This window comes from Myotis myotis, unplaced genomic scaffold (genome assembly GCF_014108235.1).
Source record: "Myotis myotis isolate mMyoMyo1 unplaced genomic scaffold, mMyoMyo1.p scaffold_m19_p_2, whole genome shotgun sequence".
In the NCBI taxonomy this organism is placed as follows: domain Eukaryota; kingdom Metazoa; phylum Chordata; class Mammalia; order Chiroptera; family Vespertilionidae; genus Myotis; species Myotis myotis.
In genome coordinates, this window is record NW_023416324.1 from 67,501,140 (window position 1) to 67,521,687 (window position 20,548).

General features: G+C 38.5%; 1 protein-coding gene and 1 pseudogene across 1 annotated transcript in view; one reads left to right on the forward strand and one right to left on the reverse strand.

Annotated features, from left to right (window-relative positions):
- The window catches only part of LOC118675953 (guanylate-binding protein 6-like), a 134,264-nt gene extending 120,380 nt beyond the window's left edge, over positions 1-13,884 (reverse strand). The window contains exons 1-5 of the mRNA XM_036349030.1: positions 13,719-13,884; positions 10,697-10,900; positions 9,804-9,931; positions 6,962-7,071; positions 6,557-6,753 (exon numbers count right to left, since the gene is read on the reverse strand). Of these exons, the coding sequence (XP_036204923.1) occupies positions 6,557-6,753; positions 6,962-7,071; positions 9,804-9,931; positions 10,697-10,886 (625 nt within the window). The 5' untranslated portion in view covers positions 10,887-10,900; positions 13,719-13,884. The remainder of the gene's footprint in view (positions 1-6,556; positions 6,754-6,961; positions 7,072-9,803; positions 9,932-10,696; positions 10,901-13,718) is intronic.
- LOC118675955 lies at positions 8,605-8,823 on the forward strand (annotated as a pseudogene).
- Positions 13,885-20,548: the final 6,664 nt, after the last annotated feature.

The window sequence follows — 20,548 nt, forward strand, 5'->3', positions numbered from 1 at the left end:
CATTAGAGAGCCCAGAAGCTCTTCATACCCCTGAAGTCTCTCCCCTAGTGCTCCATTCTTCTGTTCACTCTACATTCCAGCCAGAGAGAACCATGTTCAGTTCTACACAACCACTGTCTCTGGTGCTTTTGTACAGTTGCCTCCCAGGGAGAAATGTTATCTCCAATTAGTGTTGCTGTTTTCCTCTGCCATTTGCTGGTTGTTCCTTTAAGCAAGTCATTTTAACCCATCTCGGCCTCTAAGTTCAGATGTGTGAAATGTTCACAAAATGTATAGATGCCTCTTAATGCTACTTGAAGGATAAAATTAAAATTCTCGGGAAAGAACTGAATATTATGTCTTAACAATAAAAGTTCAATAAATACTAATTGCATTATTATCATTATTATTTTGATATTATTACTTGTTACTATCACCTATGTAACCAACTATCTCAAGTTCATAAGTATTTTAACGCTATATGCAATTGTGTACGTGTTTGAGTTCCTTTTCTCTGTTGATCAGCCTTGAATACAAAAACTCTGACTTTAACTTGTAAATTGTTTGTCTTTAACACACTGGATGCCACTTTGTTGGATAGAAAAAATGATTATTTCTCTTCTGTCTTTCTTGGATTTCAGAAATCCATATTCATTTCTGAGAATGGTTATTATGACTCTTTTCAGGAAAAAAGATGAAATAACCTTAAATACTAAAACAGTCCCGATACTACCCACAACTGGTGCTGTGCTCTCTGATTTCCAGGAGACTCTCTTGACTTTAATCGATAGGATCCCTACGCTCCCCTTATTCCTCACCTTCACTCCTTTCCTGGGCACTTGCCAGTAGTCCTGTTCAATCCTTTCCTTTGTTTCCATGTAGAGCTTGTGACCACCAGGAATAGAAAAAACGCCTGCTGAAATACCTTCCATTAGGGACATGGAAAGCTGCTCAAGTTTTTCCTGGCAGAATTTAACAGATGCCTCTTCATTCTTTAGCAAGAACTCATCCTTCTTATCCTTTATGATTTCCTGCAAGGAAAGTATAGAGGGCTGTCACCAGGAGAAAGGAACAGGGGAGAAAAGGTTTCAAAGAACCTGGTGGAAGGAAGTCTAGCTGTGGTCCTCATGAGAAAGGCTTTCTGTTGGAGAAGGGCATGGAATAAAAAGGAATTACAAGGCTTCCAACTCACAACCCTGAAAATTACATGTGAGGTAGGGGAAAGCTTCTAACCACCTTCGGTCTCAGGTTCTTCATCAAAAATGTTGGTGTTGAATTACCTTATATCTATGGCTCCTTGCAATTGTAAATTTTGTTAATTCAATCTTCAATGATATAATGATACAACAAGGAGCCACAGGAATTGAAAACAGCCTGATATGAGGGTCTGTTAAGAGACATTTGATTCCTGAGAATGGGAGAGTGAGCTCAAGAAAGTGACTAGCCAAGGAATGACTTTTTAGGTCTTCTGGGCAGATTTTAATTCAATATAAGTATTGAATTAAAATAAGTATTCTGTTCAGAAAGATGTCTATGGTAACTATGCATCAGAGATCGGAGAAACTTTTGGATAAAGTACTGAAGTTTGGTAATGAGGGTGCGACAAAAATGCAATGTTTTTAAACTGTATCCCTCTAAATGCAGACTACTAAATCCATGAGTAAGAGAGGAGGACTGGGGTCAGAAATGCTCTTCTAGGCTTCATTTTGCAAGGGAAGATTCACAAAGGGTAAATAAATACTAAGATAAAGTACCACAAGATTCTTCAGGAACGCCTGGTTGTCATCCTTGAAGGAGCGCTCCATGAAGATTGCAATGGCTTCCTTCTCACAGGCTGCATGCAGGTCCAGCAGCTCCTGCAGCGTGTCTGTGGGTAAGCTCACTCTCTGGGCCATCTGCTCGCTGTAGTGGTCGGCTGCCTTTTGAACAGCCCCTGAGTTCTCAAGCTGGGCCAGAGTTGTAACTGCATTCTCCAAACAAGGCACTGCACCACTGTTGATGGCATCCACATAAGTCACCACCAGAGTCCTTAGCCCTAATAAGCCAGGAAATTTAAGGGATAAATATCAATTTATCACTCAACAGCATCTATGGTTCACACTCTACATTTCTAAATCTCTCAGTCTTTTTGTCTCTCACTTACAAAAACTCATACACACACACACACACACACACACACACACACACACACACACACACACTACATCCTTCTACTATTGTTGGACTATGCAGTTAGCTAGATATTAACAGGAGACCAGGGAGCAAATTGAATCAGACATCTGATAAAGCCTGATTAAATAGGAAAAAAACAGCCTTAGAGTCATGCTGGGGAGTCCATTCAACTACCCAGAATGGGAGAAAAATGGTGCAGAGGGAGTTTCTTTTCTAAGTACCTGCACTATAGGAACCAAATGACTAAGCAGAACTATGAAGTATGTGCAATTGGAGCCAAAATTCAGACCATAAATTGGGGAGAGAAAAACTGGGAAAATCTGCAGGAAAGATTGCATAGGGAAAAGGCACAAGCCCAGAAGAAGACAGGAAAGGGATTGGATAGTTTTTAAGAAAGCCTGCTCTTTCTCAAACCCAAATATATATGGGAAAGCTTAACAAATACCTCAGGACAGTAGCTGGCCCCTAGTCAGCCAGCTCTCTATCTCCCTAAGAGTGTACTTTGCTTTACTCTTTAATAAGCCTTGCCATTATTGCGTAAAACTCCTCCTACATGAGAGTCCCTAAAATTCCTTTCACACAACACCACAGAAGAACATATTTCCTCCAGTAACGCTATTGTCCCATTGACTCTAATTTGTGTGTTTCTTTAGACCACAAGGCTAACATAATTCAATGCATTCCTTTATCTAACATACTAAAGGATATCTGGAAACATAATTTCCTATTAAAAATCTTAGAAGCAAATTATTTACATAGGTAGACAGATGAGGTAAGGTAAATGTGATTCTATTTTTTTTCCTAATTATGCAGAATCCAGTAAATTTTCAGAGCTTTATTGGCTAATAGTCATTAGTAAATTGCTCTAAACTCCCAAAATATCTTTTGTATTCTCCTTGCAAATCACATTCATAATAAAGAACTTCAATTGAGGAAACAGTGTATTCTGTTTTTATCCCCAGTTAGTGATTCATTATTAGTAGGAGACTTTTTATATGTATGGATGCTGCAGATTTAGCTGTCAATGGTTGTAATTTTAGAGAGGAATTTATAATAACCCAAAAGTGTGATAAGTATACATGTGTCTTCATGGAGTATGAATACCTATAGACCCATAATTCTATGTAAAATCAAACACAAATCCTGGAGAGCACATCCTATAATATATTCAACAAATATTAGGCCCCACAAAATGTGAAATGGAGACTCACGTTTCCCAGTGACCCTGATTCCCTCCCTGAGGGTCTTGATTCTCGCCTCAGTGAGGATGAAAGAACAGAAGTTCTTTGTTTGTTCCTGAAATTTAGGATCCAGTTGGTATTCGGAAACCTGCTCAATATGGGCTAGAAGTTCTTTGTCATTTGTTGGCCTGTCAAAGACAAAACACTTCCTTCTTGGAAAGAAATGGCGGATGCACTCTCTAGGGAGATTAGATATTTGAGCTTTGGGATTCCGGCCTGAAAGATTAAAACAAACAAGAACAGGTATTATAGTAGGAGCAGTCTGAGGACAAGGGACCTAAAGATTTTTATGACAGGGATTTTTGTATTTTTTCCCTATTCTATCTGCATAACTTGTGTTTATAACTCCTTTAGCATAGATATCCATCCAAATGTTCCTTTAACATCAAATTTACCAATGATGCAACTTTGGGGGAAAATTTTCGAAGAGATTAAATATGGTTTAAAAACAACTACAACAACCTATTGCTGTTATCAGATCTAAAAATGGTAGAGTATTGTCTATATTGTCAATATTAGCTACTGAATGAATAACAGAAACATGGGTCAAATGTAAGTTTTTGGTCACCTTGATCCCATGGGGAAATGAAGCTGTGGATCAAAATGAAGAGCCCAAGCAAGACTTAATGAAGCAATGTTGGAAATAACACCAGATTATCTAAGGAAAACTGTTTAGATGCTAAAAATAATGTGTACAGCATTAGCTTTTAAAAAAATAAAAACCTTTGAAAACTGAAGAGTAAATGAAACTAAAACATAATTTTAAGATATCACCATTAGTCTCTAAATTTTTAAGGTAAAGAACTATATTTCATTTGATAGCTTTGCTTTTCTATGTAGCCCAATTCTCATTGTTTTGAGAAATAGTAAATACAAACATAAAATCAAGAGTGTATACATCAGAAGTGGTATTCCTTTCACAGGTTCATCAGATACCTTCATGCCCATGTAAATGTAACCCATTCAAATATTTTTATTATTTTAGTAAGGATAAATATGTGGGAATTGGGGGGGGGGAAAACTATGATACAGATAGAATTAACATCATTAAAATAATGCCCAAAGGAATCTATGGAGTCAACACAATCCCTGTCAAAATACCAAAGGTGTTTTCACAACACCACAAAATATAATCCAAAAACTTATATGAAAGCATAAAATATCCCAAAAACACAGAAATACTGAGAAGGAAGAACAAAGTTGGAGGTATTATGCTACCTGATACCAAACTATAATACAATGCTGTGTTAATCTAAGCAGCATGGTGCTGGAATAAAAACAGACATATAGATCAATTGAACACAACAGAGTGCCCAGAAATAAACCCATGCAAATATGGTCAATTAATAGATGACAAAGGAGGCAAAACAACATACAATGGGGTAAAGGCAGCCTAGTGGTGCATGGTGTTGGGAAATTAGACAAATATGTGCAAAAGAAGTGAATCTACACCACCTTCTTACACCATATACAAGAATAAGCTCAAAACAGATTAAAGACTTAAATTTAAGACTCAAAACCATAAAACTACTAGAATAAAACATACAGAGTAAAATCTCAAACATGAAGGTCAATACACGTATGAAAAGATGTTCAACATCACTAATCATCAGAGAAATGCAAGTTAAAACCACAATGAGATATCACCTCATGCCTGTCCGAATGGCTCTCATTAATAAATCAATAAGCAATAAGAGTTGGTGAGGGTGTGGAAAAAAGGGAACCATTGTGCACTGTTTGTGGGAATGCAGATTTGTGTGGCTACTATGGGAAAGAGTATGGAAGCTTCTCAAAAAAATTGAAAATAGAACTGCTTTATGACCCAGTGACTTCACTTCAGGGTATGTATCCAAAGAAATCCAAAACACTAATTCAAAAGACTATATGACTTCTATATTCAATGCAGCATTATTTATGATATCCAAGATATGGAAGTAACCCAAGTGCTCAACAACAGACAAGTAGATAAGCAAGAAGTGGTACATATACACAATGGAATACTACTTGGTCATAAAAAAAGAATGAAATCATACTATTTGAGACAACATGGATGAATCTAGAGAATGCTATTCTCAGTGAAATAAGTTAGACAGAGAAAGACAAATATCATTTGATTTAACTTATATGTGGATTCTAAAGAACAAAATTGAAACAGAGTAACAGATACAGAGAAAAAAACTATGGCTGTTGGGGGGGGGGGGCGGGGGGGCATGTGTTGGAGCTCTGGGTGAAAAAGTTGAAGTACAAATACAAGTTGGTAGTTACAAAATAGTCAGGGGAATGTAAAATACAGCATAGGGAATATATTTAATAATATTGTAATAATTATGCCAGGTGGGTACTTGAAATATAGGGGCGATCACTTTGTAAAGTATGTGATATCTAATCACTACAATATACATCAGAAAATAATACAAAATTATATTGAGTGTAAATTTTACTACAATAATAAAATTTTTTAAAAAATAAAAAACTCAAGGGCGGGGAAAAAAAGGAGACATATGTAATACTCTTTGTAATACTTTAAGCAATAAAAAAAAAGAAGTAAACAGAAAAAAAATAAAATAAAATAAAATAAAATAAAAATCCATAATATGTAAATTAAAATTATATTAGGATAATTATAAAAAATATTCCAAAATGTTAGATTGAAAAGATAAAACATTCTTCTTTCAGTTTATTAGAACATAAAGTCATATTTACAGATAACATATGTATAAAGACATTAGAAAGTTATATGTCCCTTTCAGAAGAATCATGTCTAATTACATGAAAAATATTTTTTCATTAGATAGGCTTTTCATTGTAATTATATGCCAAACAAGTATTTGATCAGTTGGTTTCCTCAACACAGAAAAGCAGAAGCTAAAATAATAAACATAAATATCTGCTCTTTAGAAGGCTTTAGAAACTCTGTATTCAAAGTTACAGTTGGATTCTCAGTTACAATGTGTAAAGAACAAATGGGTTATGAATAGTTTTACTCTACTTTAGGCTCTACTTTTCTTAAGTGAACTTAAACTCTAGTCCATAGAGCTTTACAACCCATTCCCAGACACCATTTCTGCAGACTTCTAGTCTCAAGTACAAATGCAACTCCAGATGTAATGTTTAGTACCTCCCATCTGTATTGGACCATGCACTGCCCAGCCATGCTCTGTTACCTGGAACCAGCTTCAAGGCATTCTCCAAGTACTCATCTGCTGTGATAGGATGACCATTTAACTCCAGCTCCAGGATGAAATCCCGTACGGTCCAGATAAAGTCTGGAAAAAAACTCACAAACTCTGATGAATCTTCTACTCCATCTGGTGTAGGGGAGGACTTTGCCCTGATGAGTTCTGTCAGCTCTGTCACATAACTAGGACCTGGCTAAGGAAAATTAACTTTCTACCCACAATTCCCACATTTCTCTAATTAAAAGAAAGAAAAAATAGTATTATAAACACTCTCACTCTGGTTCCTTTTGGTCTACCAAGGGCAACTAAGTGAGAGGGAAGGAGAAACTGACTGGATCTCCATTGCCATTGAAGCCATGACACATGGAGGCTGGGTTCCTGGGAGGATACTGCAGCTGCTCCAGGGCCTGGTGGTTGATGGTGCTCAGGCTGTTGTAGACGAAGCTGCTACACAGAAGCACGGCCAAGGCAAAGATCCATGAGTCATTCTTAGGGTCACCCTAGAAGTACATTAAGGCAAGACATTCAGGATTTACCTATAGAAATTCATTCAGACACTAAGTCTAACAGTCCTCCCTTTTATTTCAGGTAATGTACTCAGCATGCAAATAAGTAAGTTTGAAGATCAGCATATACTATATAATAAAGAGGTAATATGCAAATCGACCCTCACACCATAACACCATCACAAGATGGTGACGCACATAGTGGAGGTGGGGCATGGGGACTGGGCTGGTGGCCGCTCTGCATGGCTTCCACCAGGGTTCCTGTGGCCCCATGGGGCTGCAGCGGTCCCGGCGTCCACTTCGTGTGGCTTCTGCCGCTGTTTCCAAGGCCCACCACATGTGCCATGGGGGTGGGGTCCAGCGGATGCTGAGCGGGACTTGGAGGCAAGGCATCAGGGTGGCACTCCAGGACTTGGGGTCATCCCACAGAGCGCCAGCCACACAGGGAGGGACTCTGGGACTCGGGGTAGTCCCATGGCATGGGAGAGCGGGGGAGGAGAGAGGAGAGGGTCCCAGTTCTTGGGCAATTTCACACAACGGGTTACTAGTATACACATATGAGCTTTAGCAATTACAATAACATTACTTCTGACTGTGATTCTTTCATATATAAAAAGATTCTGTCATCACACAGTTTTCTTTTTAGTGAATCAGATGAAATAAAATAACATAAAATAACAGTGCAGCACCTGGTGTGCTATTAGGTTCAATGAATGGTATTAGCACATATTTATTCTACATATATTTGTTGGTCATGGACTATATAAAATATTCCATAGTTAACATAACTGGGGATATATCCAAGAAGTGTTTATGGGAAACTACTGAATATTTCCACTGTTGTTAAAATTAAAAAGCAGTTTAAAATGACAAATATTACTTTCAAGGTGACTATTTCAAAACCATGACAAACATCTGTAGCAATGAATATAACAAGAATAATATCTACATGAGGCTTACATCTTAATAACATGTATAATCATTAGAACCTGTAGCTATAATAGTAAATTAAGGGGGGGAGGAAAGAGATCAATCAAAGAACTTGTATACCTGAATGCACAATCTATCGACACTGACAATAGCATGGTGAAGTTCTGCGGAGGTGATGGAAATGGGAAGAAAGCATCAATGGGAGAGGGGAAGGGAGAGATCTGCAATACTTTCAATATTAAAGATAAATTTTAAAAAATAGTAAATTAAAATTTACAAGTCCATCATGGAAGACCAGAGCTCTGGAAGATGGAAAGTTTTACATAACATGAAGTCTTCCTCAGCATCTTGACTGAAAATTAAAGACTTCGTAGAGTGTGAATTTGAATAAATGAAGATATCCTACAGGTGGAAAGACCCACAGAAGCAAAAGTAGACATGGCAGCATACAGAGGTCTCTTCTCATAAAAGGAGAGTTGTTTGATCTGACTAGAACAGAGGGTAGGTCAAGAAGTTAAAGTTGGGCTGGGTCGAGACCTGAGTCAACATTGAGGTGTCCTCATGATTCAGCCCAACTCTCCCCCCTCTCACAGCATCATGGTGGCCTACTGACGACAGGCTGGACTCAGCTACATCCACGACTCCCACATCAGCGCAAAAACAGTGAGGAATGCACTGAAAATTGAATTCAAAGCAAGCGCCGAGAAGACCTTCAGCAGCAGCATCAAAATTGTGAAAGTGAAGAAGGAATAATGTACCCTGACTAAAGCTTGAAATGCTACATTTTCAAAGTGAAGATGTGTGGGCACAGGTTATGGCAGATTGAAAACCATCTCACTTCATGGGGAAAATAACACCTGTCTTGTTGATAGATTGGCAATGCCAATAAACTGAAGCATGCTTCCCTCAGAAAAAAAGAAGTTAAAGCTAAACCGTGAGCTGTGCAACCAGATGAGGGACCTTAAAGGAGGAGTTAATTTGTTTGTATAAAACACAGCAGGTCTAAATAATGGCACAATACAGACTTTTCTTTCTATTATAAACACTATCTAAAGTTGATCCTTAGAGTAAAAGTGGAATATACCTGGAAATATACCTCGAAATTCTTGGAGGATTTATCTTCCAAAGCTCAATTTTAAAAAAAAAAAATGATTATACTAAGAAGTGGTACTTATGACAAACAAAAGGTTATTTAGACAGCAAGACTGTTTGATACACAAAATAAACACAAAATTTCTAAATCTTCTTTGGGTAGAAATAGAAAGTTGTAGAAATTTAGGTACTATTTCCAAATAAGTCTCAAACAAAAGCAGAAAAGGAGAAATCATTCATTTTACCCTTCTGTAAAAAACTAAAATATCAAAAACTCATTTTAAATTTTGTTGAAAGATAAACCTATGCTTTTATAGAACCATCCCATTCAGAGGTGTCTTGAAGTCTTCCAGAATTCTTGGTGAGTACTTGGTGAACTTCACCAGAAAACTGCAGACTCATTGAGAGCAGGGATTTTACATGGGTCACTAGTATCTACAGTACTAACTTAGAGACCGGGGAATATGGTGCTCAGCAATTGTTTATTAAATTGAATCAAATTATCCATGAGTGCCGAGAAATAGAAAAAAATTTACACAATGTACCATGACACCTCACCTATAAATAAGAGTCAAACAAGTGAGCATTTGCCTGATATATAGTTGGATTTCTAGATTTCACAAAAAGATCAAGCAGTTAAGTTAAAGAGTTTGTTATGAGACTATCCAGATTGAAAACAACTTATCTGTGACCCTCTGCCTTACCTTTTCCACATCGCCCAGGCCCTCAGTGTCCAGAAGGACCAGAGTGCAATCAGGCTTAGTAGGGTGAGGCACACACCACATCCAGATGCCCTTGGTTTCAGACTGCACCGTAGAGCCCAGAGGGAAACCTATAAAGGAAGGGGAGACCCAAGCCACAGTGACAACAGACAATCTAAGCAGCCAAGGGGCTACACAGTCAGATGTTTTGGAATAGAAATACTCCAGAATGTAAGATGGTGCTTTCTCTATTTTGTAAAAAATGCTTTACTTTGTGTGTCATCTATTTCAAATAGGAGATGAATGTTAACCGTGAGAATGTTACCCAGCATGGGCTCACAATGAACCAGATATAAGAAAGGTTACTGAAGACCATCAAAAGGACATTTTAAAAGAATGGTCTACTAAAGATGGACAGAAGTGGATAGAAGGGAGACATCTAAAGAAAAAAATTGAGATAATATATTTTCCAGTCAAAATGATAAAAACATGGCAGAGCATATGGGAGGGGATATTTGCCACAATGGGATGTGAACTCACAAAAATCTTTAAACATGATGACAGATATTCAAACATCATTATATGTTGATGGGAATATTCTACAGAGAAAGCAAAACATGTTATGAGAGAGGAGGCACAATTTCAAAACCCCAGTGCTTGCACAGGTAAAAGAAGGGGTCTATGCATTAGTAGGATAGATTTCCCTGAACAGGAGTAAAACATAGAATATGGTAACAGAATACATTAAGGTAATAATTTAGTGATAAGAATTAGAAGATTGGTTTATTGAAAGGAATCTACCTCTTTCTTCATGTGACTAGTGAAGAAAACTAAGAAACCCTGATATTGATATAGGTAGAGTCAAAGAATTGTCCTCTGCCTGAGACACCACTCACCGTGATTCTGTCCTGCAAGCCGATTCATCAAGTAGGATTTGCCTGTTCGATACAGTCCTACAATGGCCACGACCACCACTGGCTGAGAAATCTGGCCAAGAATCTCTAGAGCTTTCTGATTCACTGACAGATGCTCATTGTTGTTTTCCACCAGGCAAATGGGGGCCGTCATGTTGGGTCTAGAAGCCATGGCAACCTGCAAACCTAGAAGAAATCCCGGTAGAAATGATTGCAATGTTATTCTCTGAAGCAAAGTTGTGCAAAGCACCCATCATTTTAAGACAGTGTGCGTGTTTTACTTTATTTCTGGCACAGTAAGCATAGGCCAAGCCCTGCAATGAAAAATTCATCTTTGTTTGGTTCTATACTTGCAGTGTATCTCTGCAAGGGCCAGGTGTTCCCAATGCTATGAGGACCTCAGATTGAATGTTATTGCTGGTGCACTAGGCAGTTGCATCTTATAATGCAGTTGAGTGGCTCTACCTTATACCAGGGTCACCACTGAGAAGCAAAGCCATCACCTCATGTGAATATCCTGTCCCCATCCCTGAGTTTTAACCAGCTGCTAAGAGGATAGTGAGGTGGATGCTGAGGAAGGATCTGCCTGAGACTAGGACAACCTGGGGACATGGCCAAGAATTGTGCATCCACAGGTTTCATGCATCTCTCTGTCTCATGGTCCTAGTTGCTGAGGAGAGCTATAGAACTACTGATGAGTATGACTAGTATTCATCAAAACCTGAGGTTTTAGCTTGACAATTTGGTTTGACATATGACAGACCAATAAAATGTAGTATCTAATTATGATACTGAAGGGACTGAAAAAGTTTGGGGTTTCAGAAGAGAAACAGCTTTTGATTTTTCTCCTTTTTTATAAGTCTTCAAAATTCTTTTGGCCACAAAGCTTAACAGTCATCCCTTGTTCAGGCAAACTGAGTCATGTGATATTTATTTTGTTTTCCAAAATGAAGGGTGCATCAAAATTTAAAGATAGACTTATGTTATAAAACAAGAAAAAGCATATATTAATAAAACAGTCAATAAAGAATATCAAGAAGACCTCACGAATTCTGCATTCTCCATGTCCTGTTAAAAATATCCATGTGAAGCCGAACCAGTTTGGCTCAATGGATAGAGCATCAGCCTGCGGACTCAAGGGTCCTGGGTTTGATTCCGGTCAAGGGCATGTACCTTGGTTGCAAGCACATCCCCAGTGAGGGGCATGCAGGAGGCAGCCGATCGATCTCCCTCATCGATGTTTCTAACTCTCTATCCCTCTCCCTTCTTTTCTGTAAAAAATCAATAAAATATATATATATATATATATATATATATATACATATATATATATATATATATATCTCCATCTGAAAATATCAAGTGGCTGTGCATAATTCCTGGACATGTCTGACCTAGGACTTTGTTAGGAAGGAGAAAGTACTTCTTATATTCCAGAAAGTGCTATGCTGGTTTGTCCTAATTTTTAGAACATACCAAGAATGAAGCTGAGCTGAGAGTTGGCCTAAGCAAGTTTTGGCCTGAGCAGTGAATTATAGCGGTGTCCAGGGGACTGCCTGCTCCTTTCCCAACTTTTAAGGATGTGACTGGGAGCTGGAGGTGAAGCCACAATCATAATGCAGATCATCTATGTTTGGTCATCTTTCTTTCCTTTTTTTTTTTTTCACCCAATAAACAAAGACAAGCCAGAGCTACCTGAGCCAAGGTTGCTCTTGATAAAAAAAATAATAATAATTAAATTAAAAAACAAAATCTTAAAAAATGTGTAGGAGGTGAATCTCATGGGGAATCAGAATTAAAAGCCATAATGTATCCTAATGCACATTATAATGAGGAACATTGAGCTCATGCATGAAGAAGCTGCCTCCGGCCCCACTCCATTCCCTAATCTCTTACCTCTCCATGCGCCCTTCTTTTCCCCTCCACTGGCCACTGCCCTGGTTATGTGACATGCTGCAAGGTTGTCACCTCACAGCTACCACTGCTCCTAATGAGGGAGCTAAAGCCAGCAAGTGAACCTGCAGTCCAGGCTACCAGGCTACAGGTGTCCCTACCTCTCCATTCCTTAGAGTTCATTTTGAATCAGAAATTGAAAGACAAGCTCAGGATCAAGTTGTTTGCAAAAGAAAGTTGAATTCCCACTTCTGTCCCACAGCTCCTCAGGTCAGTGTATCCCAGGACAAACTCCCAGGTCCTTCTCACTCCTCCTTGCACCCTCTCCTCCTCCCACTTCTCTGTTGCTACTTTACAAAACTTAAAAAAAAAAAAAGCTGAGGAATTTTGTTTTCATTCTTACAGAGGACTCAGCAAAACAACTGAACCTAAAAACAATAATTGATGTAATTTTTTGGTAGGGACTAAACATTTGGAAACTGCAGAATAAAAACCCATCTTAGATCTTATAGTTATTTTTAATCGTTGATTAAAATATGTGAGAATGAAGTATTTCATCTAAATATCACTTTATAGAATCTTTGGAATACTAAATACAGTTAATGCAATAAAGAATGTTTTAATGTTTAAATTGTATGTTAAGGATCATCTTCTCTCTGTTTTATCAATGTCCCACAGACATCAGGGAAATGTGTGAGATGGGGAGGGGAAAGATGGAGGAAGTGACTGCAACCAGCGCTTCTTAGGAAAGGATAGTTTGGTTCCTCAGTCACAGAAAGGACTTCAGCCCCTTCAAGCAGGTGATGGAGGATGCACTCCTCCTGTTCCCAGGCAGGGCTCTTTGTGCAGCCTGGGAGGGTGCCCAAGAAGGAGCAGCCCATCCCAGAAACAAGCTGTGACCGCTGCCGCAGCCTTCCATCCAAACAGAGGGGCTGAGCTGCCTCCAATTTACAGTCCCTCCAGCCACCCCTCCTCTGCCCCCACCATCGTCCAGCTGCCTCCAAGGCCTTCACCTCCAGTGCCAGGTGTGCTGCGCTGGAGCACGCTTTGTTATTGTTGATGTTAGTTAATGCACATGTGCATGGAAATCCACGTCTCTGAGCCAATTTACCTGTCTCCTAAGCTGCAGACAGCAAATAAATTCTCGCCTCTCCCGTCCTCCGGAGTCTGGCTCCCCAGGGTCCTCACAGTTCTCTTTAGAAGCTGAAAACTGAGTGGGATTTTATAGGCAAGCAGTTATGAGTTGGGTTGAGAAGAACCGAAATCGAAAGGACACAACCTTTTGTGGAAAGTTAAAGTGTTGATTTTCATCTCCTCTCCCCCTCCCCCGAAGGCAAGCAGGGTGAATGCCATTTCTTCCACACCCAGCTCGGAAATCCCACGCTGACAGCTCCTCCTCAAGGGGCGTGTGTTCCCCGACCGCACAGTGAACACAGAGCTGCTGGGCTGAATGTGAGCCCGTAACCGCTGGCTGAGAGAAGGCTGCAGCCTGTCCCTCAGGGGTATTTTTGTTGCTTTAATTTTATGCTAAGACTGCCTTTTCATTTCTGGCTTTTAAAAAACTCATTATTAATTTATCCTTCCTCATTATCAATAACTGTGTGCATAAGACTCCTGTTTTTCCAATCAAGAGATAACCGCTAGTATTTTGTAGCATATTTTTCCAGTGTGTGTGTGTGTGTGTGTGTGTGTGTTGGCTCTGTGGGAGATTAAAAGGGTCCTGGGTTTATATTCTGAGTGTTTCTTAAAATAATATAAAAATACAAACTCAAAAAGTGACCATTCAAAATGAACAAAGAAATCTTAGCCATCAACAAGTTTTTGAAAGTTGACAAGTGTCACAAATATTGGCTATATTGTCTGCTTTTATCTTCTATTAAGCTGCATTCCCCATATTTGCATTTTCATATGAATAATAATTCAGAAACAAAATATATGTGATTGTAAGGGATTTCACTGCATTAGGCCATGAACAAAACTGTGTAATGAAAGTAATCTTTTGTTACACCTGTTGCCTTCTGGGTGGATATATGTAGGAGTTGTGTTACTGGAACAATATTGGGTTACTATCATTGCTTATTTTTCTCTGTCTGGAATATTCTAAGTTGGTTTCAAAGACATTAAAATGTTAATTCCCCTTTCACCAATATGTTTGGTTGAAATTGGCTCTTTGACAACATTGTAAAAACAAAGTAGCAGCAGCTAGATGTTAGATTTATTTTTATAGATTTATCATAAGTAGATTACTAAAATGAAAAACTTGTTCCAAGAAAGCTGTTGCATTGAATAAATATCATAACATAAAAATATGAAAATTGAAATTTCCTCCTTTAATATATGAAATATAATACTACCAATCATGCACTCATGTGAATGCTTGTCTTTTAATATGAATTTATATCCTAGACTTCTTATTTTCAGAGTTGTAATGTAATCACATTGTGCAATACTAGTTTATCAGTCTCTATAACTTGTCTATATTTGGGATTTTTAATTTGGGCAATGCTCTTGTTTTCCTGCAATATGTGGTGGTACATTTCGCAAGAAGTGATCAGTGTTAACAAATGATGTTAGAGAAAAGGTGCTTGTGTCTACAAAAGCAACAGTTATTTATATTAGGAAGGGTTGGGAAGGTTTATAGATGGCTTCACAGAAAAGTCTTATTTCTGTTGGGTCTTAAAGAATGACTCACTTTTGAAAAAAGAGGGATTGGAGGAAAGATATTTTAAGGCAAAGGAAGGAAATGAGCAAATATACAAAAGTAGGAGGTAAATCCTAGATATCAGCCAGGTCCAATGTAGCCAGTGTAGCTGGTTCACTAGGAATAAAGTAGAAAAATCAACTGGGACCGGGATCATGGACAATGTTGCACAGGAAGGTGGAGACCTTGATGGTTACTAGGCATGCTCAGAGCCATGTTGGAAATCCATTTTATGGATGAGCCTTGAGAGCATTATGCTAAGTGAAGGAAGCCATTACAAAGATCATATACTTTAGTGTTCCATTCATATGAAATGCCCAAAACAGCCAAATTCATAGACATGAAAGTAAAGTTGGTTCCTTAGGGTTGGGGCAGGGCTGTGGGGGAAGCAGGGAGGTAAAAGCTAAAGTGTACTAGGTTTCACTTTCAAGTTGATAAAAATTATCTAAACTTAAGTGGTGATGGTTGTACATATCTTAACACATGAAAAAAACACGTTTTAAATGGGTGAATTTTATGGTATATGAATTGCATCTCAATTTTTAAAAAATCATTTAAGAGGCTGATGCTACAGCTTATTACAGTTCCACCACTCTAGGCTCAACCTGGTCTTTCAGAGATTTCAGGTTCCTTCCATTCTGTTGTTCTCTATCCACTAAGGCATTATACACATCTGTAAAGTTTAATGATGAGTTACCCACATCTGTTATCTAGACAGTAAATGGAAAAGAATAACTGGTGACAAATAAGCTCAAAGTTTCCTGAGCCAGACCCACAAGTAACATACTTGTAATTCTGCTCACACTCCATGTGCACATTGTGCCACCTAGATGCAGGAGCAGCTAAAAAGATTTAATCTCTACGTTGGTAGCCATGAGATCATCTTTAAAAATAGAATCATACAAATATTTAGAGTTGAAAATTTCTGTCATATCTCTAAAACTATATGCACCAATATAGAGACAGCTTTAAAGGACCTTTGTTCCAACTCGGCAATATTTAAAGTTGAACATAAGCTGGGTTAGTATTGTGACCCTGTATTTACTGAGATACAGAGATTGATGCAAGATGAGTGTTAGGCAACAAATCAACTCAAAGAAAGAGAGTTCTTTCTTATCAACTGGATCCAAGAGCCTGCATTCCTCTTCTCTCTCTTTTTTCTTTATTGTTTTTTTATTTTTTTATTTCAGAAGGCTGCAATATTAAAATGTGAATCTAGACATAAAGACTATAAGGATAGATAATTATTTTAGCCTTCAAGTTAATATTTTATTATTGTTATTTTTATCATGTTTTAATGTTTATTAACTTATTTTTAATTTTATTATTATTATTATTTTGAAGAAAAATACATTTGCGTCTTCTCCCAGCTTCCATGGTGGGAAATTATTGCAAGAGAAAGTATCTCTAAAAAATATATTCTATAACTCTAAGTCATAAAAATGTAATATTGGTAAAGGAAGATTAATTAAAATGTGTTCTTAAATTGATGGAAGTTAATTAGGTTTGATTTAATTGGAATAAAATTTTTGCATGTTCTGTTATTTTAACTCCAGAAAAAAATTACCAACCTTCTTGTTGTTGAAAATGTATTTTTTTGGCACCAAGTCCATACTCAGCTTTATGGACTAGTGCAGTGGTCGGCAAACCATGGCTCGCGAGCCACATGCAGCTCTTTGGCCCCTTGAGTGTGGCTCTTCCACAAAATACTACTACATGCGGGTGCACACATACAGTGCGATTGAAACTTCGTGGCCCATGCGCAGAAGTCGTTTTTTGGCCTGGGCGAGTCTATTTTGAAGAAGTGGCCTTAGAAGAAGTGGGGGGTGTCGGTTGGGCGGGCGGGAGATGGGAGATGCGGAGCAGGCGGGCCACGGGATACACAGCAGCAGCTCCGGGGAGGCGCGCGGGATTCATGCATGAGTTGAGTGAGCCAGTCAGTCAGCAGTCTCATTGTGCAGTGGTTAGTTAATTTTAGGGAATGTTGTGGAGGTGAGTGAAAGAAGATGTAGTGTCGAGGATTGAGAAAGGTATGTTGAGATGGTTTGGACATACAGAGAGGATGAATGAAAGGAGATAGACCAAACAAGTATAAAAGACGAGCGTGGATGGGAGAGTTGGAGGGGGTCGACCTCAGCAAATGTACCTCAATCAAATTAAGGACGTTTTTAGCAAGGGTCATCTTAGGAGTACCCTAATTAAGTTAATAACAATGTACCTACCCATATAGTTTAAGTTTAAAAAATTTGGTTCTCAAAAGAAATTTCGATCGTTGTACTGTTGATATTTGGCTCTGTTGACTAATGAGTTTGCCGACCACTGGCCTAGTGGAAAATCTTAGACAAGGAGAGTCTCATTTGAACATGTACACAGAGCTTGGCAGAAGACCATAAAGCTGCTGATATACTATCCCCACCCCTCCCAACCCGAGAAACATAAACTCTCTGTTCAAAATTCTGTTGAGTGCAATTCTTCAATTGAGAAAAATCAAGTACAAAAAAATAAGGGCCCCTCAAAGACAAGATTCATGGGCTTATGGAATTCTGGAATTGAAGAGAGTAACCCGCTGTGACAAAAAAGTAAAAACAAAACAAAATTAAAAGTACCTTCAATATTGCTATGCATTGAAATATCCAGACTAAAAGAATAGAGTCTCAGAATTATACACAGTGTATGCAATGGAACTTGCTTGGTGGATTGGCTGGGTAAAATATGTTATGTTGGACTAAGATTACATCACTAGAGGAAAAGTATGTGCCTCTTTGTTCCTCCTGCACCTGGAACACAGAGCTTAATGGGAAAACTGATATTACAGAGATTTCTAATTTTTAGGATGAATATTTGGGGGAAGACAGAGCTTCTGGTACAATCTCCTGTACACTGGAATGCTAGGATTGCACATGGATTTATAAAATCCAGTTTCTCTCATGTCACATTCTGAGAGACTCTGGCAGTACCATTGTGCCCCAGCTCCACTCACATTCAGCCCATGGTGCCTGCCTTCACTTGTCTGCTTTCACATGAAGTGAGACAGCCTTGTGCCACATCACTGATGCAATCACCAGCAGTCCCTAGTCATTCTTCCTTCAGGGAACCTTAAAAGTACTCTTCTTATTCCCCTGTAATGACCTGTAAATGTGCCTGATGTGAAAAAGCACCTCATCCTGGTCCCACAGACATAATTTGGGGAAAAAAACTTCCCAAGAGTCACCTGGTGAGGCCCCCTCCATGCCTACTGCATCCAATTGGGTGTGAAGACATATGTAAGTGCACTATTGTTGGGCCACACCTCAAGAAGTACCCCCTTTACACATTTGCAATACTTGCCTGGATTTGTCCACTTAAGTTACGTGTAGATAATTTAAGAGAAATTTTAACTTGAGTTGCAGGTCTCATCGTTCCATAATGCTCATTCTAAAGCATCTTCAGGTGCCAGTAATATAGAGAAAAATGTTCATTAACATGGGCGAAGGGGTATATAGCATGGCCCTTGTCTTCTGACCCTGGTGGGCTGAATGCCCATGCAGCCTGTCCTTGTCCTTCCTCTCCAAATAATGATTTCTTTTTTGGTCCTCCCAGGACTGTCATGACAACTGTGAGAGATGAGAGGGGGTGTCCCAAAACCATAATGCAGATTCATTATAAAGATATTATAATGACCCTGTTGGCCACTTTTAAGTCAGTATGGCTACCAAATCTTGTTGAGATCAGTTCTGCTTGGCTCAATTACAAGAAATCAGGGAGGAGGAAATGGGGAACAGGTGATCAGTGAAGGTCACATATTCAATGTTACAGCCAAGAATGAAAAGGGAAAAGGTAGAGCTTGAGATGTTTGTTCCATATTCTAACTTTACTGCCTCAATATTATAGACCAAATTTTCTAGGATTCTGATGCATGTATCTGGACTCCAGACCATGAGACTGGAAAAGTGAGAAAGTCAAACTGCTTATGGAATGTTTTATGGCCCAGACAAGATTATGACAAAATCCATGTGTACTCATATTTCATTGTGAAAATTTAAACAAAAGGAAATACCTAGCTGCAATATAGGAAATAAAGACCCTAGATGTGTGGCCATCTGCTAAGGAAAAAAAAAAAAAGCAGAACAAAATTTTTTTGAGGGGGGAGAAAAACCAGAATTTGCTACACATTTTAAAACAGAATTATAGTATGTTAGAATACTCAGTAGGGATATTGACCATATATAGAAACAGTGCAGTATAGTTCTTAATAGCATAGGTTTAGATTCTTAACCTGTGGGTCGTGACCTCTTTGGGGGTCGAACGACCCTTTCACAGGGGTCGCCTAAGACCATCGGAAAACACATATAATTATATATTGTTTTTGTGATTAATCACTATGCTTTAATTATGTTTACTTTGTAACAATGAAATTGGAGGTCACCACAACATGAGGAACTGTATTAAAGGGTTGCGGCATTAGGAAGGTTGAGAACCACTGGTTTAGAATCAAAATGCATGTTTCAGATTGCATTTTCCCATTCTGTGATTTGTGACTTTGAGTCATTTACTTTCTTGCTATCTTAGTTTTCTCACTTCATAGCCTTGTCATGAGAATTAATGTTAACATTTTTAAAGTTCTGGGCACATAGTAATTAATATTTTTTTTGCTATTAGCAAGAGTGAAAATGAACTCACATTGGAATGACTGGTCAGATCAATAAATTTTTATTGGCCATGTGTGTGCTCACCCTGCCATTCACTTAATTGAGAAGCTAACCTCCTCGCTTATTAATTGACTTGTCCTTGTCCTTGTCCTACTTGTCATTATTAAACCTCCAAAGCCTTTAAGATGAGCACTTTTGATAAAATGGACTTCATAAAAGTAGCACAGTCTCAGAAAATAGTTCACTCCAGAAAGTGTAAACGTCTTTGCATTTCTTGATCCAGGCTTCTAAGTGCTCTCTGCAGAGTCCAAGATCCCAGAACATTGTGGATTTTTTATGTAAATGGGCTTCTTCTGTGTAACTTGAGGTGCTCCAGCTCCAAATTGAACACCTGAGTTAGGTCAGTGAGTTTCCAGCTACCTAGGATTTATCCTTCCCAAATGGTAGAATATGACCAAACCTGAAGAAGGACATCAAGTCTTATAACTGACAGAGAATCAAAATGGTGGCATAGGTAAATGCCAGTACCCAATGCCTCCCACAACCACATTCAAATTACAGCTAAAATACAGAACAACCATCAGTCAGAACCTCCTGAAAGCTAGCTGAATG